The sequence below is a fragment of the Mollisia scopiformis genome (genome assembly GCF_001500285.1).
Source record: "Mollisia scopiformis unplaced genomic scaffold LY89scaffold_4, whole genome shotgun sequence".
Classification (NCBI taxonomy): Eukaryota; Fungi; Ascomycota; class Leotiomycetes; order Helotiales; family Mollisiaceae; genus Mollisia; species Mollisia scopiformis.
Window position 1 is genome coordinate 707,464 of NW_017263584.1, and position 25,054 is coordinate 732,517.

General features: G+C 48.2%; 8 protein-coding genes across 8 annotated transcripts; 5 read left to right on the forward strand and 3 right to left on the reverse strand.

Moving 5' to 3' along the window:
• Positions 1-2,173: 2,173 nt before the first annotated feature.
• On the forward strand, positions 2,174-4,552 carry LY89DRAFT_714823 (HET-domain-containing protein). Its single transcript, XM_018218157.1, has 2 exons — positions 2,174-2,414; positions 2,465-4,552. Exon 2 carries the CDS (start codon positions 2,580-2,582, stop codon positions 4,464-4,466), a length of 1,887 nt encoding a protein of 628 aa, XP_018076130.1. The 5' UTR covers positions 2,174-2,414; positions 2,465-2,579; the 3' UTR covers positions 4,467-4,552.
• Positions 4,553-5,840: 1,288 nt separating this feature from the next.
• Positions 5,841-8,228, reverse strand: LY89DRAFT_637708 (zf-UBP-domain-containing protein; the record flags this gene model as incomplete). Its single annotated transcript, XM_018211543.1, has 2 exons — positions 7,164-8,228; positions 5,841-7,109 (listed from the first exon to the last, which is right to left on the reverse strand). The coding sequence occupies exons 1-2, from the start codon at positions 7,950-7,952 to the stop codon at positions 5,841-5,843; spliced, it is 2,058 nt and encodes a 685-aa protein (XP_018076131.1). The 5' UTR covers positions 7,953-8,228.
• A 189-nt stretch (positions 8,229-8,417) lies between these two features.
• Positions 8,418-9,464, reverse strand: LY89DRAFT_694268 (polyubiquitin; the record flags this gene model as incomplete). The annotated part of the gene is made up of 3 exons (XM_018216694.1): positions 8,418-9,097; positions 9,154-9,369; positions 9,443-9,464. The coding sequence occupies 3 exons, from the start codon at positions 9,462-9,464 to the stop codon at positions 8,418-8,420; spliced, it is 918 nt and encodes a 305-aa protein (XP_018076132.1).
• Positions 9,465-9,493: 29 nt separating this feature from the next.
• On the forward strand, positions 9,494-10,414 carry LY89DRAFT_383983 (uncharacterized protein). The gene is made up of 2 exons (XM_018207141.1): positions 9,494-10,278; positions 10,332-10,414. Exons 1-2 carry the CDS (start codon positions 9,795-9,797, stop codon positions 10,349-10,351), a joined length of 504 nt encoding a protein of 167 aa, XP_018076133.1. The 5' UTR covers positions 9,494-9,794; the 3' UTR covers positions 10,352-10,414.
• Positions 10,415-11,024: 610 nt separating this feature from the next.
• On the reverse strand, positions 11,025-13,408 carry LY89DRAFT_576425 (uncharacterized protein; the record flags this gene model as incomplete). The annotated part of the gene is made up of 2 exons (XM_018208838.1): positions 11,025-11,125; positions 11,176-13,408. Coding segments are annotated over 2 exons (2,334 nt in total), but the record flags the coding sequence as incomplete, so codon positions are not given.
• Positions 13,409-15,163: 1,755 nt separating this feature from the next.
• On the forward strand, positions 15,164-16,891 carry LY89DRAFT_576435 (CaaX farnesyltransferase-like protein beta subunit Ram1; the record flags this gene model as incomplete). The annotated part of the gene is made up of 5 exons (XM_018208839.1): positions 15,164-15,885; positions 15,937-16,061; positions 16,108-16,225; positions 16,276-16,572; positions 16,627-16,891. The coding sequence occupies 5 exons, from the start codon at positions 15,164-15,166 to the stop codon at positions 16,889-16,891; spliced, it is 1,527 nt and encodes a 508-aa protein (XP_018076135.1).
• A 2,479-nt stretch (positions 16,892-19,370) lies between these two features.
• Positions 19,371-20,378, forward strand: LY89DRAFT_384054 (uncharacterized protein). Its single transcript, XM_018207142.1, has 4 exons — positions 19,371-19,399; positions 19,447-19,613; positions 19,926-20,186; positions 20,281-20,378. The coding sequence occupies exons 2-4, from the start codon at positions 19,583-19,585 to the stop codon at positions 20,289-20,291; spliced, it is 303 nt and encodes a 100-aa protein (XP_018076136.1). The 5' UTR covers positions 19,371-19,399; positions 19,447-19,582; the 3' UTR covers positions 20,292-20,378.
• Positions 20,379-21,318: 940 nt separating this feature from the next.
• Positions 21,319-23,540, forward strand: LY89DRAFT_681182 (mannose-1-phosphate guanyltransferase-like protein). The gene is made up of 4 exons (XM_018214223.1): positions 21,319-21,813; positions 21,869-21,912; positions 22,023-22,169; positions 22,228-23,540. Exons 1-4 carry the CDS (start codon positions 21,807-21,809, stop codon positions 23,122-23,124), a joined length of 1,095 nt encoding a protein of 364 aa, XP_018076137.1. The 5' UTR covers positions 21,319-21,806; the 3' UTR covers positions 23,125-23,540.
• Positions 23,541-25,054: the final 1,514 nt, after the last annotated feature.

A 25,054-nucleotide genomic window follows, 5' to 3' on the forward strand; every position in this document is an offset into this window, starting at 1 on the left:
GCGGGTTCCCTTTCCCTCTCAGAACGCACATTGAATATCGAGCTCTGACCACAAATCCTGCCTCTGAGACACCATTCCTCTTGTATCCGCGGTACGCTTTCGAGGCAACTTTGTCTCGGAAGGTATGTACAATACCCAAGTGGCGACGAGTCGCAACCCGGCAAGCAGCCCAGAGTATTCGTTCCTTCCTCTCCCCTTGCGCTAATCAGAGCTCAATATCATGAATCGGTAACCAGGGAAGGGGGACAATCTCCTAGGCCAGCGGGCTAACCATCTTCGCTTTCTTGAATGTCCCTCAGTCCTTGGTATATACCAGCTTATCAAAATTGTCTGCAATCATTTTCACCAAGATCATGCTCTCCCCAACCAGTGTGTCCTACATCATTGTCCTAGCACCGTTCCAATGTTCGTTCTTATTTCCAGACTTTCGACAGCTTGAAGTTCCAACTTTGCGGAACCCCAGAAAGCTTTCTCCTCAATTTTAATCTACCCACAATGTTGATGTTCGTGCCCAGCTGCGAAGAACATCCGATGTAGCTCCAGTTCCAGACATTCAGGAGATTATGTATCTTCCACTCTGCGAATCATTCTTCAATGTCTGTGTCCAGGCTTATCTTTTACCTACCGAGAATGTTTACCTTCATTTCTGGACATTGAGAAAGTCAATATCTCACAACTCATGATAAAATTGTTCGTAAGGGAACTACTATTTGCCCATTGTATTCTTGTTCTCGATGACACCCAAACCATTAAGCATCCTCTTCGTCCGCTTCATCCTCGTTATCCTCCTCATCCTCCCATACAAGATTATCGATGTCCCCAGCCATAGCATGTCGCACAGTAGAGCCGGAAAAGCACCTCGAACTCAACTCTGGTAAGCAGGTCATCAGCTCCTCACTTTCACAACTACCTCACGAACCCTTCCTCTTGTCTATGTACATTCAGGCCGAGCTTTCAGCTCTCGTATAAAGTCTGTCGATATCTCCACACAAAAAGCAAAACTCCCTGTACAAGCTCACTGAATGTGGTGAGGTCTTCCACGGGGAATAGGCACGTTATATACCACCACCAGCCAAAAGCTTCATCTATCCCTCTTAAAGTTCCACCCAGGAAGGTGATTTGGATTTGGCTCTTTGGGCTTTTCTCCAAAAGTCCCTTCGATCCATTCTCCATTGATGACCTATATGGTCGTTTGCGTTTGATTTGGTGAGCCGGGCACAGTTCGCACAAATCCATCATATCCTTGTGGTCTGTCAGGTAATTGAAAAAGTCTGAGCGGATTTCCGTCTCTCTCTTTGTCGGTATTGTTTGGCTCGACATTGTTCATTGATGATTGAAGAATATCTGACTCCAGCTCCAGACATTGAGAAGTCGTAAATCTTCACACATACAAAATACATTAAAAATAGTTCCTGATTTCCGTCTCCCAGCTAAGCTTTCAGATGTTAAGAGTTTCTGGCTTCTCTTTGGGACATCGTAAATCAGCTTCAACAAAATTCGCCCAAGAATCACGATCTCACAAATGTTCTCAAAAATGCCCTTCAGAATATACTGGAAATTCAAAGCAATTCATAACGTCACTCCCTACGTAGCGAGACGCACCCTGTAACGAGACAAACTATAGGTACTTCAAGTTCAAGCGACTTCAAATCTGTGAACGCTATGAAATTTCCATCCATTTTCATTTCAGTACATGATATACCTCCCCCAAACACTCCTAGTATACTAGTCCCAAAAAATATTATTATGTCGTCGCCGCCCCTTTGAATTTACAGAGAGCCTTCTTTTATACCATAATCGGACCCTTCGAATTGGAATACTACTACTAAGCTTTTTCACCTTTTAACATATGGAAAGGTTAGATATGAATGTCCAGGTTTTATTATACGGCTATAAAGCTATTGCTACAATTGTGGCGGGTCGGGCGTGCCCTGTCATTCGACGTCGCCACATGAGCTGATACCTGCTCTAATTAAGCGATCATGATCATGGACAGTAGCGGTGTGGTTGTAGTAATCTCGGTTGAGTTTCTGCTAATCGTGTGGCTGCGACGTTTTTATGGCTGTGCGTACCTTGCCGGAATATTCCTTGTTTCCCGACATCTTCCGATTGCGTTAGAGCAGAAAGTGGCCCTGTGCCGAGCCAACGAAATCGGCCTCCCTGTTCCTGGGGAAATGCTTCAAACGCTTCCGAATTTTCACTTTCGGCTTTCACTTTTTCTACAGTGATTTGCGAAATTGTTGTCAGGTTGGAAACATTAATGAATGTTGTTTTGGCCCCACATTCCGATACACTAAGCTATTATGCCTAGCATTTCACCCCACGCTCCCGAATCTTACACGTGACATTTATCTTGGTGCCTTCCAAAATTGCTGGCATAAACATGCACTTGAACAGTTTAATCTACTATCAAGGTATTCGACAGATTCATCAATATCTACTTCGTACTTTAACTCTCAAATAGTCCAACCCCCTGTGATCACGCTAGCGTTCCATCACCATTACCTTCAACTCGAGCTTTTAGATTTCTGCAATGTCTATCAGAGTCTTGTAGAAAGCCTTGCCTCTTAGTTGATATCATGCAGTTAATTGATTATGATCTCTTGAGATCCGCTCAGCTCGAGATTAGGGTTCTAACGCTGTGTCCTCTCAAGGTAACGGCATCCGAGGACGACATCACCAGTTCGACTAGTGCTACACGGATTAAGTGTATACTCCATACCGTATCACTACATGCGAACCCTTCGTACATTGCTCTCTCATACACCTGGGGCGAACCAACCCCTTGCAAAACAATACAAGTAAACGGCAAGGCTGTCGCTGTCCGAGCAAATCTTGAAGCCGCCCTTCTACACATTCGAGAGGAGAATCGTCCAGTAGCTCTCTGGGTTGATGCAATATGTATTGATCAATCCAGTAATGAGGAAAAATCCGAACAAGTGCAAATAATGCGAGATATTTACGCAAAGTCTGAGTATGTTTTGGTATGGCTTGGAGTGGCTGCTCAAGACAGCGATACTGCTATGAAAGTACTGAAGGAAACCGGTGAGCTGGCTATCAAGGCTAGAATCTTCGATCTACGAGGAAAGGACCTGGAGAATTTATCAAATCCTGAAGGAGACGATCGCTTGAATAGCATCAAAACATCACTCGATGCTTGTGCCCAAGCGGCTGACCTCACGCCATTCCATACATCCCTGAACGACTTTTCAGAGCGAGAATACTGGACGCGCACTTGGATTGTGCAGGAAGTGAGCGTTGCTCGAGATGTAATGCTTATGTGTGGCTCAATGAAACTACCATTCGAAACTTTCGCCGCTGCTTCTAATTTCTGTGGATTTACCAGATTGAGGCTTGCGGAGAATATGACTATTGCACAATGGATGGACCCAATTCGGGGGCCTCTTATCAAAGCTGCCATGGCGAGGGCACCTAGTGCCGCTCCAAATATCATCATTGGGATACGAAGGAGATACCAGAGGGAGACTGGCAATCCGGAGTCCTTCTTTGGACTTTTGAAGCGGAGCTGCTTCGATCGAGGAGCCATACACCCACTCAAAGCTACGGATAGCAGAGACAAGATTTATGGCCTTTTAGGACTAGATCCCTTTCCCCTTCAGCTCGGTATATTGCCCGACTATTATAAAAGCACTAAAGAAACATACATAACAACTACACGGGCATTGATTGTCAGCGGTAAAATCAACATTCTGGCGTGGTCACAGCAACATAAAGTCATCAAAGGTTTACCAACTTGGGTTCCGGATTTTTCATCTCCTCTCCGCGACCCCTGTGGAGAAAATGACCGAATAGGATCTGAGGAAGCTATATTCTGTGCATCAGGGCAGCAAGCAGCTTCAATACTCTCCCACGAAAATGAAAATGTGATGAGCATACGTGGAGTATTGATCGATACTATTGACTCCATGGGATCCCCCTGGCGAACAAGTGATAGTAACGAGTTGTTTAATTATGAGGAAGCAACACGCTTATTCGATGAAATAGAAGATTTCTGCAAGCTTTCAGAGAAATGTGGGTCAACCCTGACCCAAGACAAAGAAAAATGGCCAGAAGCAATATGGAGAATCCCATGCGCTGATCAAGAAGGCAAGTCCTCAGGGCGAGTTAGGGCTTCCTCGGCAGTTCATTCAGCTTACCTCGAATTGAAACTACCGGATGCAAAATTTAAACACGCGTCGCTGGATCGCAGACGTTACCAACGAGTAATGATGTCACTTTATGACAGACGTCCGTTTATTTCGACAGAGGGTTTCGTTGGACTTGTACCAGCGCACTCGCAACAAGGAGATCTGATTTGTATCATTATTGGGGCGAATTTCCCGTTTATACTGAGAAAAACAACAAATGAACAATACGAGTTGGTTGGAGAGGCGTATGTTTATGGGACTATGGACGGAGAAGGGCTAAAATTGGGCAAGGATGTTGAGGTTTTAAACCTTTGCTGAATGTTGCACGTTGACATCCACAGTGTAATTATATCGCATTATTTTAGATATGAATCTTGGCTCAACACTTCTTTACATATGACTGGAGAGTGAGATAATCCAGTTGGGTGTAAATGAGCTCCAAAGAGGCCTAGACATGCTCATATATGCGAATGGAGTCGAAGACGTAGTTAACCTAAGAGTACTTGGAAATCTTTCAAGCTCTAAGAGAGCAACCGGGAATTTTAACTAGGGATCGTCAGTCTCACAAACTACTCTCTTGGCAGCGATTTTGCTGAAGTCCATCAAGAGTGAGTATAGTATGGTGATCTATATCTTATGAAAGGTTAGTTGTAGTCTGAAGCTTCCTTCCTCTGACAGTTTTTCTGGCTTCCACTTGCTTACAACGCGCTTACAACGCTGTAGTGTATTCTCAACAACATTTTCATAATCTCAAGTACCGTGCTGGGAACTCCCGCACCTAACAAGCATCCCTCATATTCTGTCACACCAGTTTGACGAACGCCGATTGCCATGCACAATGGTGATTCTTCAGCGATAGTCTAGATATCACATGTGATAATCCGGAGTGTGGGTTTGTTGAGGTCAAGACTCTAATGAATCCACAACGTAGCAGGTTGGTAGTAGAGACACACAGTAGTACAATAAGTAGGGGAATCAAGTTCGTATTGTTCGCTATGTAGGAGTCAAACTCCGGGCCTCACGGTCGGTTTTACAGGTGATACGTGTTCTTAGTGTGGTGTTTGTGAGGTCTGTGACCTGATAATCTAAGGCCACACTTCAACAGAAACCTGCTCTTACGCCACACACGTGATGAGATCTGAGAATCGTGGCCAAGTAAGATATAGCGAGATCAGGCGTGAACATAGTAAATCTATCTCAGCTAATATAAATTACTAAGCACTAAAACATGTTGCCTCTTCCCTCGCCGCCCAGGAGTAACTCCTAGATTGTATCATTTTCTCTTTGAGCATCTTCAAAACTTAGAGCTATGTTCTTCCTTAGTAAAACATTTTATCAAGTGCTCCGAAATTTGAAGAGATCTCGATAGTCATGATAAAGTAAGGGAGTACTACCGAAACGGCGATAAATACCATGTTTAAAAAGATCGACAACATAATTTAGCATAGTCCCTTTCTTGCTATAGGGTGGCCCCCAAAGGAGAATTAGTTAAAGAATATAGCATGTTAATAACAACTTTGTAGACCTGCTAAGGAAAAAGTTGTAATTGCTAAACTATGGATTTGTCTCGTTACAGGGTGCGTCTCGGCACGCAGGGATAGACGTTATCATGGTATACCCATCCCATCCCACCACCTCGCTATGCAAAATCACTAAAAATAAAATCCTCAACACCAAACGCAATGCACCTAATCAAACCTTCCCCTTCCCTTTCCCCTTCTTCCTCCCACCACCACCACCAGCCTTCTCCTTCTCCACCACCGGCACAACCAAACTCCCCCCCTCCAATTCCCCCCTCTCCAACCCCTCCTCCCCACCACCCCCATCCATCTCCCGAATCTTCTCCTCGGCACTAATACTAAAAAGCAAATCCCGATTCTCCTCCCTCAACTCCGCATTCTCCTCCTTCAGCCTGCTGACCTCCTCGCCCAGGCCCGCAACACTCTTATTCACAAACTCAATCCTCTCCATCAGGCCCTCGCTCACCTTCTTCTCCTCCCGTAGACTCTTGCCAAAGCCGCGCGCGACCTCGGAACTCTTCTCCGCCTTGCGCTTCTCGCGCTCCAGGTCCTTCTCTAGACTGATCAGGGTCTCTTCTTTCAATTTCCTGTTCTCGATTTCCAGGGTTTGGAGCTTGGAGAGAGCTTCATCTGCGCGCTGTGTAGCAGTTGCGGCAGAAGTACTGGCCACACTAGCTTTCGCGACTGCTTTTCCGACCAATTCCTCGAAATAGACGCGTTGGCTCTCGAGTTGGCTTGTGAGGAGATGTGTATACTCCATGCCGATCCTCTCCAATTTCTCGCGCGGCACCATGTCATCTCCACCGCCCGTCCGGGAACTGGAGGGTAACTCGATAACTTTACTGTCTCCTTTATCGCGGATGAGTCTGTGAACCCACATATCGCCCGCATAATCCCATACATGCTGCGTCTCGATCTCCAGCGCAAAGTTGTGCGCGGAGTCCTTCCAGTGCTCTTTGGCGTGGCCGCCTTTGTAGCGTCCGCAACCTACGACGCCGCAGATAAGGCAGATCCAGAGGTCCTCTGTGGAGTCGCAGACGCTGCAGAGTGAGGCTTCGCCGCTGCCGAAGGGGGGGTTGGCGGGATCGTAGGGGTACGCGGAGGTATTTGATGGGGAGGAGGCGGCGAGGGAGGGGTTCGTGTGTCTGCAGACGGGACAACCGCTTCCTTTCCATTTTTGTAGACAGTCGCAGTGGAAGACGTGTTGGCAGAGGATGGTCAAGAGACCTGTCGTATCGTCCATTCGCTCGAGACATACAGGGCAGGTAGGTAATTCGACGAGGTTCGGCGTAGGAGGAGGGAAGGGTTTGAGGAATGTCGAAGCAGATGTTGAGGGTGTGAAGGGGTCGTGGGATAGCTCTGGGAAGCTTGTATTTGGTTTCGAAGAAGCAGGAGTTTGGAAGGTAATCGACTTGATGAACATAACATGGCAAGTTTCTGGCTTTAAGACTGTCAGCTCATTCTCTTCGTCAAGATAGATAGAGGAAGCTCTCACCTCCATAGTAGTAAAAACCTTCCCATCAAACTCCTTCCTCCACCTCTTCGCCACCCCTTCATCCCTAAACTTCATAAGCACCATATACCGATTCAACCTCCCCGTCATAACCATCCTAAAATGGCTAACCTGCTCCCTCGTCTTCTCGCCCACAAACCCCAGAAAATCGCTCGAGGTAAGATAGCTCGGCACAGCAGGGACACACAGCACCGTACAATCCTCATCCGACGTGTCCTCCGCAGCATAGATCTCCTCCCTCTCCAACCCCACTGTCTCCTCCCCATCCCGATACAGATGAACAATGCCCCACCCAACCTCTGTATTCTTGCCCTCCACAGGATCGAACCTCGCTTTCGTGACTCTGCCTCCGCCAACGACGCTTGCTGTAGCAGCGTTCAGTCCAGCAGAACGTCCATTGGACCCCGCGCCCGCAGAACTGCTCTCCCCTCTCATCCGCGGACCAGGTGTATGCGTAGACTCCATGTTGGTATCCAAGTCCAAACTCTCAATCCTGACCCTCCCAAACCTCCAATCCCTCTTCGCAGTCTGGAAACCAGCGAGGGGACTCTCTTCGTCGACAGCTCTCCCAGGCCCACAATCTCCTCCTCCAGACCTAAGTCCTTTCCCAACTTTTTCTTCACCACCAACTCTCTTATGATCAAGCCACCCCGAATTCTGAAAAACCCCGCTCCCCTCACGCGGGATCCAGACTTTTTCTTGCTTTTCTTTACTCGTCTCGGATGGATAAGGATAGAGCTCGAATTTCAGGTGGTAGAAGTATGAGGGCATGCTTTTACCGTTGGGAGGTGGGGATTGCGCATGTCGGAGCTTGAGCGGAAGATGGATAGAAAGACAGAGAGACCGGGAGATGGGAGGAGTTTCTAGAGGATTCTGAGTGGCGACAATGTGTCCTGGGCAATGTTGAAAGAGTTGGAGAAGAAGAGTAGATGTGGGAGTTTCAATTGTGGTTCGCTGTGAAGAAAAGAAAATCTACAGTTCAGCCTTGCGCTCGCGTCATTTAGTGCTATTTGTCATAAAGAAGTTTAAAACACAAGACTTTACAGTCACAATAACGAGGTATCACGATCAAAGTGGTCAAGAACGGTTTCGTAGTCTCCGAATTTATATTCATTGGACTCTTGCAGGTTTCAGCGCACATGCCAGTGCGACCATGCCTATCTACGACCCATGGTTATACCCGAGTCTCGACCAGTAACGCCATCGCAAATCATAGATCCCATGCCATGCACACACCTATTGCCCACCACGGAGACGGAGAACCAAATGGAGAGTCGACTCCTTTTGGATGTTGTAATCACTCAGTGTACGCCCATCCTCCAATTGCTTACCAGCAAAGATCAATCGCTGCTGGTCGGGTGGGATACCCTCCTTGTCTTGGATCTTCGACTTGACATTGTCAATGGTGTCCGAAGACTCCACTTCCAATGTAATGGTCTTTCCGGTCAAAGTCTTGACAAAGATTTGCATACCACCTCGGAGACGAAGAACCAAATGAAGAGTCGACTCCTTTTGAATGTTGTAATCTGACAAAGTGCGGCCGTCTTCAAGTTGCTTACCAGCGAAGATAAGTCTCTGCTGGTCGGGTGGGATGCCCTCCTTATCCTGAATCTTGGACTTGACATTGTCGATGGTGTCCGAAGATTCAACCTCCAGAGTGATAGTCTTTCCAGTCAAAGTCTTAACAAAGATCTGCATACCTCCACGGAGACGGAGCACCAAGTGAAGGGTGGACTCCTTCTGGATGTTATAGTCGGAGAGAGTTCGGCCATCCTCAAGTTGCTTGCCGGCGAAGATGAGACGTTGTTGGTCAGGGGGAATGCCTTCCTTGTCCTGAATCTTCGACTTCACGTTGTCGATGGTATCGGAAGATTCGACCTCAAGAGTGATGGTCTTGCCAGTCAGGGTCTTGACGACTGCGGAGGATGTTAGCAGGTGAAGATAAGGCTGAGGCGCAAAGATGAGAACTTACAGATTTGCATACCGCCACGAAGACGGAGGACGAGATGGAGGGTAGACTCCTTCTGAATGTTATAATCAGAAAGGGTGCGACCGTCCTCAAGCTGCTTTCCAGCGAAGATCAAGCGTTGTTGGTCGGGTGGGATTCCCTCCTTGTCTTGAATCTTGCTCTTGACGTTATCGATGGTATCCGAGGACTCAACCTCAAGAGTGATGGTCTTTCCGGTGACTGCGCAGATGTTAGTTGGTGTTGAAGGCGAGGCGGCGTCATAACCAGAGGGGTAGATAAGGGCGCAACTTACGGGTCTTGACGAAAATCTGCATGATTGCGATGTATGAAGTGTTTCTGTAATGAGATATGGGTAGGCGTGAAGGATCTTGATGATCAGAGAAAGTGGTTGGAAGTTGAAGAAGTTGGAGTTGTTGCGAGATGGAGGAAGAGGAACGGAAGAGTGGAGGTGTCTGCCTTTATGTAGGCTGGGAAGGCACGCTAAGCGAGTTTTTAGCGCTCTTTCTGGCTTTCGATATGGAACTGGCTGGAAGAGGAAGCGGCAGCCTTATTCACCCAGCAGCTGAGCCACGGTGAATGACTGCGCAGGAAATTTCGAGAGGCTTCCTCTACGCCCGTACGATTTCGATTTTGATTCACATATTATGGCATCATTCACACAAATTTTGAGGTTATCAAATTTTTTCTTACAGCATGCGCCGAAATCCTCTCTTCTTTGTCATCTCACGTCCTGCTTTCAGTTCATGTCAGAATCATGCCACCTTCACCTTCCATGCGAGATAAGAGTCCAAGCAAGGCTCTCAAAGGCCACCATCCCCAAATCGCCTAGCGTGAATATTAAGTCTCGACCCCGCCTCCATCATCAGCGATGGCTGGCCTCTGGAATGCTCACCAACCTCTCCGTGTCTCGGAAGCCTGCTGTCACGAGCCATGCCTCCCCTCAACAGATCCGATTCACGATGCTCATCAGGTCGTGGGAATATTCGCAAAGGTTGAGTGAAGCTGGCCTGGGAATCGTGTCTCTTCTTCCTCTGCGCGGTGAAAGCGCGGAGAAGCGGGCTGACCGAGCAGGATTCGTGCGTCATCGGTTTCAAAGATTGCGACGCATCCCCGACGACGGATTGCAAGGTTGATTATTCAATTGCCTCACTTTCCCGAGCCCCCTTTTGACTTGCGGTGAGTTGATGGGAGTATTGGATAGGAATGTTGCGAAAAGATCTTGGTACATTTCGAACTTCTCAGCTACATTCTAAGAAGTTTGCCTCCAAATCGATGGCATGTGACGCGATTGGAGGGTTTAGAGAGAGTTCTTACAATCACTGCAACCTCATTTTTTGGAAGCGAATCTCGAGAATTTATTTTTCTTTTGACATCTAATGTCTATGTCTGATCGAGGGTATACAGCGTATCCTTCGTACATCTGTTTGGCTGTCATCCATGAAAGAATGCGAGCATTGCCGAGTCGGCGAACCCCGGGTTTCCAACGCCCAAGAGATGCTGCCATCCCATCTCAAAAATATCTCCATAAGCTAAGCTAAAACACAACCGTTAAAAGCGTAAAGTCCTTGATCTTCGTGAAAAAATCGATCATTCATACAGGTCCTGCCAAACATCATCGTGACGGGTCGTTAAATGACTGTTCACATCGCTATGCCGTTTCGTAAAAATGGGAAAAAGATAAAAAGTTGCCCTCGCTGTTGGCTTTCCTTCCGTGTGTTGTGTGGGAACAAATGAGAGGTTTTCCCCGATTACAAAAGGAAGAAGAATAGTTCGAAATAATGGCCCCGGAGAGCCCTCCATGAGCAGCATCGCTGAGTTTGTACAGTCGAATTCGCAAAGTGGATATATAGAAGGGTATCTGCAGAAAAAGAAAACTAGTTGGCACGGATGACAAGTTTCGACAAAAACTTATTTGACAGGCAGTCAAAGTCTCTTCGGTCGAACTTTGCATCGGGACGTGTCTTGAGGTAGGATTCTAGGAAGAGGTTAGTGCCAGGTTTTCAAGCGAAGCATTGAGAGACTTACCGTGCTTGGTGACATGTTCTTTCATTTCAGTCATTGCTTCGCAAACGGCGACGTTGTTGTTCAGGAGTTGACCGTGTCTTCGGGTATCCCACTCGGTGAAAGAAGGAAGCTTCTGGGAGATGGCGTGGAAGAGACCGACGATAACACCAACTGGGGTCGTCTCCATGTCACTGCAGAATTTGTTGACAGCGGCAGCATCGGGAACACGGTAGTGGCAATCGAATTGCATCTCCTCCCAGACAGCAAGGAGGATAGAAGCAAGCATGAAGATGGTGGGCCAGTTCTTGAGCCTGTCACCACTGTAGACACTCGAGTAGAGCGAAGAAAGTTCCTCAAGAATTTCCTTTTGCAGCTCACGCCACATGTCGGCTAAGGCACATTTGATCTGGAAGTTGATCATGACGGGTGCGATAATCTTGCCGTTGTACTTAGAGTCCTCATCATCGATATACCCTTCCATTGGGTGTTCGTCGCCACGTTGCTCGACCATGGTGACATGGAGAGTGAGGTTGTACGCAAGAACAAGCTTCAAGGCTTTTCGGATCACTGGCACCTTCTCCTTGACATAGTAGCGATGGGCAGTCTTCAGGATCTCAGTGATGAATGGGGTTCCCTCAAAGTAGTCATCAATGAACTCCTCGAAAGGTCCGTCCAGATGCTTGTCAAGATACTCCGACAGTGCCTCAGTAGAGATACCTTCTGATCCAGCCGACATGCGCTCAGTGCGAGTATCGAATTCGAGAGGCTCCTCGTGCTCGGTCTCGACCCAGTCGACGGTGAAGCAACTGTCGTCGCTAACGTATACCTCGCGAGCCATGATGGGAATAGCGAATCCGTAGCCATGGGTGATCCAGATAAGCTCTTCCTTTTGAGCAAAGCCCTTGATGTTGTAGACAGAAACCCCACGGCCGGCATGTCGCTCGTAATCCGCTCTCCAGTCCTTCATGAAATAGCCAATATCCTTGATATCAATCCGAGTACAAGGCACCTGCCAGAGTCTAGCATGCGAAGGCTGGCAGCCGGCACATGGTTCTCCCTTGTCACAAGTCTTCTTGAGGAACTTGCATCGTAAGCAGGCTCGCAACTTTCTGATTTCACTCGCTTGCTTTCGCTGCTCTGGCAATAATGGTCCGCGTCTTCGTCCAACGCGCTTCTCAGTATCTTTCTTTCCATTTGATGTTGTTCTCCGAATGACGGCCTTGGTGGCCTTCGCTGTGGGGCTTTTCCTTGGAGCTGAGTTCCTTCGGGCGGGAGGGGACGAAGTGGATGATGGAGTGGTACGGCTTGATGGCGACATCTTGATAGGAACAGGTGCAACAGCGGCGGCGGGGCTAACTGTCTCATGGTTGTGGTGATGCGACTCGCCATGAAAGCAGTTTCGGTGTCCAGAAACGTCGAGGTAGTTGTCAGAATCGGGTGAGTAAGGCGAGTATGGATATGAGATGTCTTCGAAGCTGCCCACGAAGGATTCGATGGTGTGGCCTGTGCCGTCTGATTGAGATGAGTCTGAGTGAGTTCGTAGATGAAGTGTCTGTCCAGGATTGAAAATAGCAGCATTCTGAGCTTGTTGGTATGCCTCGAAGTTGGGAAAGTGATCAACCGTAGCCCATCCATTGTCACTACTCGAGCTTGGGAGCGACAAAACCTCCAGGTAGGTTCCTGTCGGGGAGTTGCTTCCAAGGCTTTGACGACCTATACTGGGCAAGCCATCGTTGGCACCCGTGAAGTTCATTGCATTCTCAATCTCATGCCAGTTCGCCCACATCGCTGCTTGAGCTTCCACCGACTGTGCAAGTCCATTGAATGGGGCCTCCATTTGAAGTCCGGCTTCAAAAGCTGCTTGCGTCGACGGGAGGTGATACTCTAGAGGTGATTGAAAGGTGCCTCCGAAAGCATTGAATTGCGTCCCCATCAACGAATTGTCCTGTATATATTGTGGGAGTTGCTGAGGTTGTTGCTGTTGCATCGGCCAGTCGGTTAGGAGGGTCGGTGAGTTGTGGTGAGCAGCGTATTGCTGATTGTGCCCGGGAGAGCGAGACTCGTCATCAACAGTTCCTGAGGCCATAGTATCGAGAGGCATAGGCCACGTCGAGCGAGCTGCCATACTGGTCGTGAACGGATATCTGGGATCTCGATGGTCAAAGTTTAGATCCAAGAGACCTTCTGATGAGAAGTCAAGATTCGAACTCATTGTCGCGGATGTTCTGTGACAGCAGTGGTCAATAGTATTGTACGGAGAGCGTCCTTTAGACCGCCCTTTCTCTTCGCAAAAGAGGAAGTCTTTTTAGAAGTCGGTGTGTCTCGTCACGAAGTTCTAAGGAAACTGGCGGTGAGGGTGCTCTTTAGCGTCCCCAGTGGTCTCAATTATCCCAGCCAATAGGGGGCGACGGTGGTCGTGCACGAGTCTCACTGCATGAGGCGATGCTGATTCGGGGTGGATAGGCGAGCAGGTAGTGAGGGGTGGGCATGGTGACCACTAAAAGACCCTGGAACAGACCACTAACAACCTCGTTTTTCAGCGCGTTGAGAGAGCATCCCGCCTCCTTCCACTCCCCTGTAGGTGAAAGTGGGATAAGTCTGGATACGTTACGCTCCAAACGTATCTGCCGACCAGCCACTCCAACTGAGGTCTCCGAAAGGTTTTATTACTTAAAGGCTGGACCCATTTCATCGTTATTTGCAGCTCGTCCTCCATGGTCTATCCTAGCCAGAGTCAGACTGAGGTCTAACAATCTCCTCAACTCCTCTCCGTTTGCGTGTGCACGTATCTGCATCTGGCCTCTCATTTCCAGATCGACGGTGGGGGAGCGGGGGACTATCGATCATAAAGGTTGATTGTGCTATACCTAGGTTTGACGACCTATATGGCAGGGACAATGGCTTTCCTGAGACTGCTCGAGAGTACTGTACAACCAAAGGAGGCAGTGCTGTGTTGCGATCCCGTGGAGAAAGGCGGGGGCGTCTCCAAACCTTCAGCACGCCATCAATCGGCACCAGCGCCAATCGAACGACTGTTGAGGAAAAGAAACCCCTTCGGAAGATTCGCGGATCTAAGACAACCTAGACAAGAATATCTCAGGTAGTCAGGTACGCTACGTGTATCATGATTCAAAAGAGAATGCACCGTGATTGCGAGTCAGTTTGCCCCTCATCATCCAGACTCCTCATCGCGTTTCATACCGAGTGAAGGACATGTAGAAATGGATACACGGCGACTTTGCCACTTTGAGTGAGCAGGATCGTCTGAATCTAACGACAAGCTGCATGCCGATATTCATGCGGTCCTCATGTTCGGCAAGCAGCGGCGTTGCATATCCAGCGTGGTGCCATTGGTCGAGTTCGAGAAATGTGATGCAAGAAATATGTCGGTATGCGCCGATTCGCATTCTAGCCGGCTGAACTGGATATCCACGCGCTTCACAGTATCTTCAGGCGAAATCTGTGCGACGATGACGGACATCCTGTCTGTCAACGGCTGGTGCTTTGAACACAGAGTGTCGTCTACATCCTTGATGTTTATCAGCCCTTGACAGTGATAAAACGTGCGATGAAGAGAACGTGGGGTGTGAGGGGTAAAGTAGTTTCAGGGAGCTGACTGCTACGCTCGGCAAACCACATATGGTAACCCTCTTGAAATCCACATGAATTGATTGAATGCATCGGATCTCTCGTGATTTTGAAACGAATTGAAGTGAGCTTTCTAGTGAGACGCCGACTCGGTCTTTAATGTTTGGAGACAAGTTTCGAGATTAAAGTTTCATTCATCGTAACACCGGAAAATAAGCTGTAATTTTGGCTTGGCTGACGAGAGAAATATCGGCGGTCATACTGTATTACGGTGCCCAGGAATGCATTCGCATGTCGCAAAATTAAGGTTAATTAAGTAAGCGATACTAGTCCCGTTTCGCAGGAATGGGCTGTGACGACGAAAACAACAGAAAGAAACAGTCAGCGAATCAACTGTACGTTTCTTACAAAAGAGCCTCATATGACATTCCTTAGAGGAAAGAAGCAGAGAGTGCGCTTCGTAAGACGTGCGGTAGCTGGTCATGATAGACCCAATAATCAGCAGATCGAGCAGCCTGAACTTTGCTCGCAAGGCAGAAGCGATACTTTGGATGAGATTTTTGAAAGCTTATTTCCCTTCGTGTTGCCAGGCAAGACAGCAAGCATGATTCCCGATCTTTTCACGACACTCCCTCCTATTCGAGATTTATTGCACACGGGATCATCCCAAGTCCAAGACGAGACGATACAAGAATGCCTCCCATTTCTTTCAGGGCTGAAGTTGGACATTGAGTGCAATGAACATGGCATTCCACACCTTGACCGGAAAAAGCACATTACTTTTCTTCACCATAGTCTGAGGAACCTACCAGCGCCTTTTGTTGCGGCAGACGCAAGCAGACCATGGTTTTTCTATTGGGCGTTATCTGGACTCGTTGCCATGGGGGAGGATGTCTCTCAATACAGAGAAAGATTGATTTCTACACTTGCGCCTATACAGAACTCTGGTGGCGGTTTCGGTGGAGGTAACGGCCAAATGTCACACCTTGCTCCTACTTATGCAGTTATTTTATCTCTCATCATAGTCGGGGGGGCGGAGGCTCTCGACATCATTGATCGAAAGGCGATGTGGAAGTGGCTTGGCGCTTTGAAGCAACCTGATGGTGGATTCCAAATGTGTGTCGGCGGTGAAGAGGATATTCGGTGAGTCGCTATGTTGGGTTTATCTACGAAAATATAGCTTACACTATGGAGGGGTGCATACATTGCTGCTGTCATTATCACGCTCCTCAATCTGCCCTTACAGCTTTCGAAAGAATCTCTTTTTTGGTCACGTGAAGCTACACTACTAACAAACCTGCCGGAATGGATCTCTAGGTGTAAGTCAAGAACTGCTTTACTTTGTCAAAATACTTATGTTTTCAGGTCAAACATATGAGGGTGGGGTGTCGTCTCGACCAGATGCGGAAGCTCATGGTGCTTACGCCTTTTGCGCCTTGGCCTGCCTTTCCATTCTTGACGATCCTCATATCATAATTCCTGAGTACGTGTCTTGGTGTATGATCAATGCGTCATAAACTAATCCTTATTCAGGTATCTTGATGTGCCATGTTTAATCTCATGGCTATCGGCACGACAATATGCACCAGAAGGTGGTTTTTCTGGTCGCACAAACAAGTTAGTTGATGGTTGCTACAGCCACTGGGTGGGCGGTTGCTGGCCTCTGATAGAAGCCTGTCTCGACGGACCCTCCATTTCATCTGGGGACCATCTATCAGCTCCACTCACATCGGTTGGACATCTTTACAGCCGCGAGGGGTTGATCCGATACATACTTTGCTGTTGTCAAGAGCAGTCCAAGCGTGGCGGGCTGCGAGATAAGCCAAGTCAGTACGTAAATCCTGCTTTGAAATCGATTGGTTCATTCAGGCTGACTTTTACCAGTAATTCCGATTCATACCATACTTGCTATGTTCTTGCAGGCTTAAGCTCAGCACAGCATAAGTGGCACTTCAATACTTCTGCAACGAAAACCGAGAGCAGTGGAATGCTCACCGCTGCATATCAATGGACCTCCGACCCCATCCTTGAATACTCACAGATTTTTGACGAAGAAGATCGTGTCAATACCTGGCATCCTATCTTTGCGATACCCGAAGGTGCTTCTGAACGAGCCAGGTCACATTTTGAATCAAAGGGTGGCTTTTAAGCTACTTAGAAAGGAGAAGATCTCGCTTTGCATTGGCGAACGTGCCCACTAGTAGTGCAGGTGTCATGCAGAACACTATTTGGAACCCGTTAAACATTGCTGTGTGAAGCACGGGAAGATACTCGAGAACGGAGTGGCGGTTTGGCAAGGTCGGAAAGCGAAAGCCGCAAGCCACAGTTTTCACGAAGTCAATTACGGAAGAATGCCACTGATGGTTTGTATATGGACAACGTATATTGAGAGATACGGGTCTGGCCCTTTGAGTAGTTGCACGTCTCGTATACTTTGCTATTAAAAACAAGAACACCTGCCATCAACCTACCTTAATCTTGAGCTGTCTAAGTCAAATATGAATCTGCACAACTTTTCTGCAGCATCTCAGAACAACTCCACGGAATATCCGTCTCGCAGCAATGTAAGAAGGGGTCCAGCAACAGACCCTGCTCCTCAGACATCATCCATTCGATCACGATGCGGCGTTGCTCTTGGTGGCCAAATATCAGGCCATTGTACACCGGACGAAGATCAAAAGTAAAAAACGGTCCGTTGACGGCGCATGGCGAGAACACTTCCATTGCAAGGATGTGCATCCGGCAGCTTGAAACGTGACTCTGAAATGATTTGATTGATGGCTAGACGCTGTCGTTAAAGTGACTGGCCTGATCCTGCCTCTGGACTTGGTCTTTGCATCCTCCTTTGCAGAAGTGACAGGTCGATTATGCTCGTGTGGTGTTCGCGGGTCTGTGCTTGCTCCCTTGACTCTGATTCCGTGCATCAGACGAGCATATTTTTAGGCCTCGGCGCGCATTCGTGGGCATTGATCCGAGGCGGTCGGTTCGTGTAATTTTTCCAAAAGATAAACAACGACGACGCTCTTTGCCTCCTCTCACTCAACAACAGTGTGTCAATACTATGCGACCTACTCGGTGACCGCGGGGGACGACACGATTATATGCAACCGTCCCAAGACGTGATTTGCCGCCGTCTCGAGATACGTTCGTGCTCGATTGATGGCTGCCGGGCGAGTTTTAGGCTTATGCACCTCTGCTGCAGAGCCCACGAATTGCAGCCCTCGACCAATGCCAGAGTCTCGGAGCCAGAGGGAAAAAGCCTCTCCAGATGCCTCTTCCAGCCATAGCACGATGCGAGATTGCCAGACCAGGTCGCGAACCATCCAAAGGCCGCACTGACGGTTCCTTGGCCGTCCTCTGATGTGCTCCTCTGGAATCTGGATCGTGCGGGCAAAACGGTACCTGAGCGAACCCTGGAGATCTGGAAGCCATTGACACTCGTGGACGACTTCCCAATTGAAGGGCCTTCGATCCCCATGGCTACGACTCCCGCCCCTCCATGGACGTCAAAAGGCAATGGCACTCAAGGCAAGGTTGGATGTTCACTGTACTGTCCAGCACCGCTCACATTGCTTAATATACTCTGCCGTTATACCTTTTTCAATCTTCACGGCATATGGCCTTACCACTTAAGACGTCAAGCGCCTGCCAACTCATACTGCATACGGAGAACAACCTGGTCCAGTCGGCTAGTCGTCGGTCTGGCTGGTTCGCGAGTTTTTGCCCTCTCCTCTTCCCACACTTCCACTACGCTGCTCGATATCCAGCAAGCACAGTGAGATCTTTGATCATCCAGCCACTGTTTATGCATTGTATGGCTCACCGACTTCGTGTCAAGTCCTGCTCCAGTCGTTCAGCGTCAAACGCGTTGGTCGCTGCCAGTCTGTGTGTCTGCAAAGCGAATACCGTTGTATCGTAGTGCGGGGAGTGCAGCAAGACCTTTAGCGATCTGCTACTTTAGCCAGTGGGAGCCTTCAATTGTCGTTCTTCCGGTCTTTCCTCAGCATTAAGGATCGTGTCCCTGGACTAGCAGCACTGAACCCTCTGACGTTTTGCTTGCATTGAACCATGCTGCACTCGATTGTGGTGCATTAGCTACCAACCGGGCGGATATCTCAATATGAAATTAATGTCTGGAGGTGCGTTCGCAGGAGCCAAGTCCCAGTTCTTGGTTCTGCAACAGACCAGAAAGTTCACCCGAGACGGCGAGACCTATGGAGCTTTTGCCACAACGGCTGCGTCGAGAATTCGGTACAGTATCTGCAGACCTACATCGAAACGACGAATTGACCTCTGGCCGCCCAGAGATCGTCCCCTAGTATGCGTTCCCATGTTGCTGGTGGATATGCCTAATCTCTCGACAGGCAATGACACTGCCAACACATCGATATGTGGGACAATGGAAGAGCCGCATCATGACTTGCATCTGGTTCAACCCTTCGTCCTATCTCAACAGCGCCTGAATCTCTCTACGGGAGTCCAATCCATAATCCTTGTCCTGCGCTAACCGTACACTCTGCAATAAATCACACATGTCTCGCCGTCGATGGACGAAAGTCCTGCACAAACCCCCTAGACCACCCACTACAGTCAGCCTTATTCTTCTTCACCACGACGCCGTCCATACATCACTGTCTTCACATACACTTCATTGACTGTGTGCAGCTTGCCCTGTATATGGGATATTGGGCTCAATTGCATCAGATCACATATTCGGGCATTCATTCATCTCTGATATCCTGGTGACGTCGGGCTGTTCTACCACACTCTCAATAACTCAGGGGACTTTGTTCCTGATCTCTCTGGAAAATCTCCGACGGTTGGACAAAGACACGACACGATGGGTGGCTTCTACATGGCATATCTGGAGAGTACGTCGATTTACTGCTTTGGGAGAAGTTTTCCAAATATTCTCAATATCTCATCCATGTCTCCCCTTGGCTTCTGTGCCTCCTAAGTCCTCTTCCTCGAGACAAGCTCCACCCCCACGAATTGTCATCTTCGTATTCAAGCTGCTGTGTTTCAACGTGGGGCTCCAGATGCTCCCGATCTTGCATGATCATCTCTGTCCTTGTGCCTGCAGATCGTTTGTCTCCCGTTGCCGTTGCACTTCCATGTTTCTATATTTGGTTCCAGACCTGTACAACGAATGCTGGGGAAACCACCACTAACAGGCTGTACAGGTTTGTGCCGACGCAGAGGATGGCGTGATCCCTTGTACGAGACGTACAGGAGTTCTTCGGGGTTTACCTGTCTGGTACTGGTCAATGGACGAGAATATCAGACAGACCTCGCCTACGAATCGGATGGGCTGGCACAGGAGAATGCAGCTATGCGTGCGTTCATGGTCTGCCGGAACTTTTCGGTCAATGGAGGTATGCTAGCACGCAATGGCGTTGTCCAGGGACTGCCAGCAAATGAGCACAGTGGCAGACGACGAAGAGGTGGTAGCCACCGCCATTCTGTCAATCTGAGCGGCAGTCTCTCCTCAAATTCCTCAACCTCATCGGAATAGAGGACTGATATGTCTGCCGGTAGCCAAGAATTAGCTATCCGAGTACACACAGGCTGATCACTCGGCCACGATGTCCTGCTCTGCCCATGGATAAAACCGGGATTGAGCAGAGACCTAAGACACGATTTTACGACCAAGACCAAAAAAGCGACAACGCATGAAAAAATTGCCCGACGACTTTACGACTGACTGCCAACAATAACGACCTTTAATGACTCATCAAAACGAATTTCCTTGACTTGATGATTAAGACTATGACCGCGGTATTTGGGACCACAGTACCACCCAGCGATCGTTCGAGGCGACTCGATTTACTATCTTTAAGGAGGCTCTTTACGATTTGCAACTGCAAAGTTCTTGGGTGTTGGAAGGCGGTTTTGAACGCTCTTTTCCCCCGCATTTCGTGCATTTAGCAAGCGTGGTGGCAGCGATCTTTCACCTCATGACGTTATGAATTATTTCTTGGGAGGAGGAAGGTGAAGCAATGTTTGGTTTCCGCTTGGAAAAATTCGGTGCATGGCACTTATGATAAATGACTTAGGACGACATAAAAGTACCCAGATACCCCAAGAAGGGCACTCTCGATCACTCGATTCCATTCTTTACCAATTTTTCTCTTTAAGAGACGTGCATAGTGAAGATGTATAGATGTGTGCATCAAGCCCTTTTGCCCACTTGGTAAAATATTAAACTGGACGTTCTCCCGCGTAGCAAAAGCTGGTGGGGAAACAACTGCTCGGATTTGTAGCAACAAACATAGAAGCCAGGACGATCGACAGATGTTGTCAAGTGAATCTGGTAAGTTGAAATAACCTCCTCAGCCTCGAAAAGGGGTTAACCCCACAGTAATAATACTGGCGTTATGATCTCTCTGTCCCGTGGCCTCAACGGCTGAAGCTCGCGGCTGTGGCGTCGTCATGGGCACAGCCTCGATTTTCCAATCTCGTGATGCTCGTATGGGGTACATGGCGAGCAAGAAAAAAGAAAACAATACGAATCGCATAATGGCATCCCACGCCACTGAAAGTCCCAGTACCGTACACACAATTATGACACATGTGCTCACAGGCGCCATCTCTTCGAAATCGCATGATAGGCTCTAGACAATGGGTGCTTTACCTAGGCGCTCCTATTATCACGATCACATCCCCATCCCCTCGAGTCCATATGATGAGCAGAGCGTTTTGCTTTTAATTCAGACAAGCCGCGTGGAACTGTCGTTCAATTGAATCGAAACGTGATCGCAAACGAAGTGACCCAGCTAATCCTGAAATTTGCGCTAGCCCCTTTATTTTTGGGCGACGCTAGTCGGAAAGGCCTGATATCAAGGTGTCTTTTCAAAAACCTCCATAATTGCGACAACTTCTTCCCTTTCTCAATCCAACATTCGCTGATCAAGAAGACTTACTCTTTCACTCCTGGGGGATTCTTCATACATCGAATACCTATCCACTCTTTCTGCGCCGCACAACTTCCAAGCATTCTGCATTGTGGGGTACAGTAACTTCACACGCAACCACATCTCACAAAACCATTACAATCATTCAATATGAAGGGTATAGAATAATATATTCACACAACTGCTGCAGAACACTACTGATATATATGTAGCCCTCATTCTCGTCGGTGGCTTCGGCACCAGATTGCGCCCTCTCGTACGTTCCTCCCCTCTCCTGAGCTCCTGAGCCTCGTCCTCGGATACTCGAATACTCGATCGACCCGCACAATAATGCAATAATGTCACCATTGACTTACGATATCATAGACCCTCACCCTCCCCAAGCCATTGGTCGAGTTTGGCAACAAGCCCATGATTCTGCACCAGGTTGAAGCGCTGGCAGCTGCTGGAGTCACAGATATCGTGTTGGCCGTCAATTACCGACCAGAAGTTATGGAGAAACATCTGGCCGAGGTAAGTTGCAGTCGCAATCTTGCTATTGTATTGGAGAAGACTAACGGGGATTGTGTAGTACGAGGAAAGATTCAATGTGAAGATCACCTTCTCCATCGAGTCAGAACCACTCGGCACCGCAGGCCCTCTGAAACTCGCAGAAGAAATTCTGGGCAAGGACGATAACCCATTCTTTGTATTGAACTCAGATGTCATCTGCGATTACCCATTCGCGGATCTCGCCGCTTTCCACAAACAACACGGTGATGAGGGCACGATCATTGTTACCAAGGTGGAGGAACCCTCGAAATACGGTGTCGTTGTCCACAAGCCGAACCACGCTTCGCGCATCGATCGATTCGTCGAGAAGCCAGTCGAGTTCGTCGGAAACCGCATCAATGCTGGGATCTACATCCTGAATCCCAGCGTGCTGAAGCGCATCGAGCTTCGACCTACATCTATTGAGCAAGAGATCTTCCCTGCCATTTGCGCAGACGGACAACTGCACTCGTTCGACTTAGAGGGTTTCTGGATGGATGTTGGACAACCGAAAGATTTCCTCTCTGGTACCTGCCTCTACCTTTCTTCTCTCACAAAGAAGGGCTCCAAACTCCTCGCCTCTTCCAGTCTACCCTATGTACACGGCGGCAATGTCCTGATCGACCCATCCGCAAAGATTGGAAAGAACTGCAGAATTGGTCCAAACGTTACTATTGGCCCAGATGTCGTTGTTGGCGACGGTGTACGCCTCCAACGCTGCGTTCTGCTCGCAGGCTCCAAAGTCAAGGACCACGCCTGGGTCAAGAGCACCATCGTCGGGTGGAACTCAACAGTTGGCAAGTGGGCCCGTCTGGAGAACGTCAGCGTTCTCGGCGACGATGTGACGATCGGTGACGAGATTTATGTTAACGGTGGAAGCATCTTACCGCACAAGAGCATTAAAGTTAATGTCGACGTGCCCGCCATCATCATGTAGAATCGCACAAACTTCGAAAGATTTCCAACAATGCTGCTGCAAAGCAAGCTATCGTCCTTCTTCTCAGAATTGGGAAATGTTTATTTGCAGCGCTGCCTGGGGCTATACATTCTCCCCTCTTTTTTCTTTTTGCTTGGGTTGCGAGATGGCAGTCTTATTACCTTTTTTGGTACTCTTTTGTTGCTGCTGTTTCTTGGGCCTTTATTCGAAATACTGATGGGATTTGGTTGCATGCACTGCACGGCGTCAGATATTCATTGGGTGGGTGGAGCGGAGCGGTCTTGCATGCATAAGTGAAAAAAGGGCACGATTTCTTCCTCGTGGTATGCGTACTCTTGGGCTTGAGGTCGGGTCCGGGAATCGTGTGCTTCTCTGTACATGCATTATAATCTTAGATAATTCGATGGTTTCGGAAGATCCCGTTCTCTTTTGAGCTTGGTAATTGTGATTGTGCTATTGGTTGCTTGTTGTTTCGGGGGCCGATTTCGAAAGATTGTACTTCAAGCGGTTGCAAACTCATCTGACATTTACAGAAGAGTGTTCATGCAATACTTCATGTCTTGCTCCGAGGATCGACATCACTTCGAGACAGAGGACGGATGTATCGGGAGCTTGGTAATGTCTGGAATGTCATTGGGCTGAGGGCTTCGCATGGAGGACCTCGATGAGTAATCTACACTCTGATACTGAACGAAGTCTTCAAGTCCTGGAACTTTGTCAGAAGAACGGCGACGAGGAGTTCCGGAGCCCTAAGTCTGCGGGAAAAATCGAATTTAGGATGAGGCGGATGACTGATTGAAGATCTCGATCAAACACTTCTGGTAGTTTCAGCATAAGATGACCGGAGCCCTAAGTCTCGGGAAGGAACTGATTGCATTTCTAAGGTAGACGTCAAGTATCTCAACGCGCTGAATGTTTGACGTCGGGACGGTAACTTTGCGTCTGGTTCAGACCGTTATCTCGGACGCACTTATCTTGTTTCTCACAGTTGCTCAATGCTCAAAGATTCAAGAATTGGTTCTGGGTTGCTTCTGTGTCATAAGCCTATTGTTTCTTTGGGAAGTATATCCAGGAAAGCTATCCATGGGGAGATATAGTTTGAAGAGTGGACGATGGGATATGCTTCGGATAGAGAATTTCTTTCGAGAACGGATTTTCAGACAATTCGATCCGAGCCGTGGATTTAAGGTGAGCTTGTTCGCCTCGATGGCTTTTTGGTATCCAGAATATTTACCCTGGAGAGAAAAGGACCTTTGCATAAGGTTCTCGTTTCTTTTCGATGTTTGTTCTTCTCTAAACTTCACGTGCCTGTTTCCATTTTGACGTCCGAAATTTTATACTGTGGATCGAGTTCGGCTTCTGGAAAGCTTGAACTATTCCCGAAAATATGTTTTCAAACCTAGAGCTTTGCACATAGAAGGTACATTTTGATTGTACTGTGTGTGTCTCTGAAGTATGGTAGCTATCCGAGAGTGGAGCCCTAGAATGAAGAATTTTCGGATCCAGCAATAAGAAGGGTCGTTGTTAACGTTTGGCTTAAGGTTGTATGTTTCCTCAAACTGGATATAAGTCGTAAACAAATGTGGACACACTCTTGCGAAATGCGAGAGTAGTGTGGGAGGAGGAGGAGTACAACAATTTGCTTCTCCTAAATTGGAGCTCTTTGAGTTTATGGAGATTTCTGAGTAGGTAGGTTGTCACACCGTAGGCGAGAAGCTTGGTAACGCCACGTACGTGATATTGGGAGAGGATACGCAAACATATCATCTGTGTCGTGTACTTGCGGGAGTGGCGTTTTGACAAGGCGTGGCCACGCAAGGCCACCCATGGTGTTGGCCGAATCGATCATCGAGGACAAGATCTAAGCTTGAAATATAGTGTTAAGATTTTTGGATAGAGGAGTATTACCAGAAAGCAGACAACTTTTGGT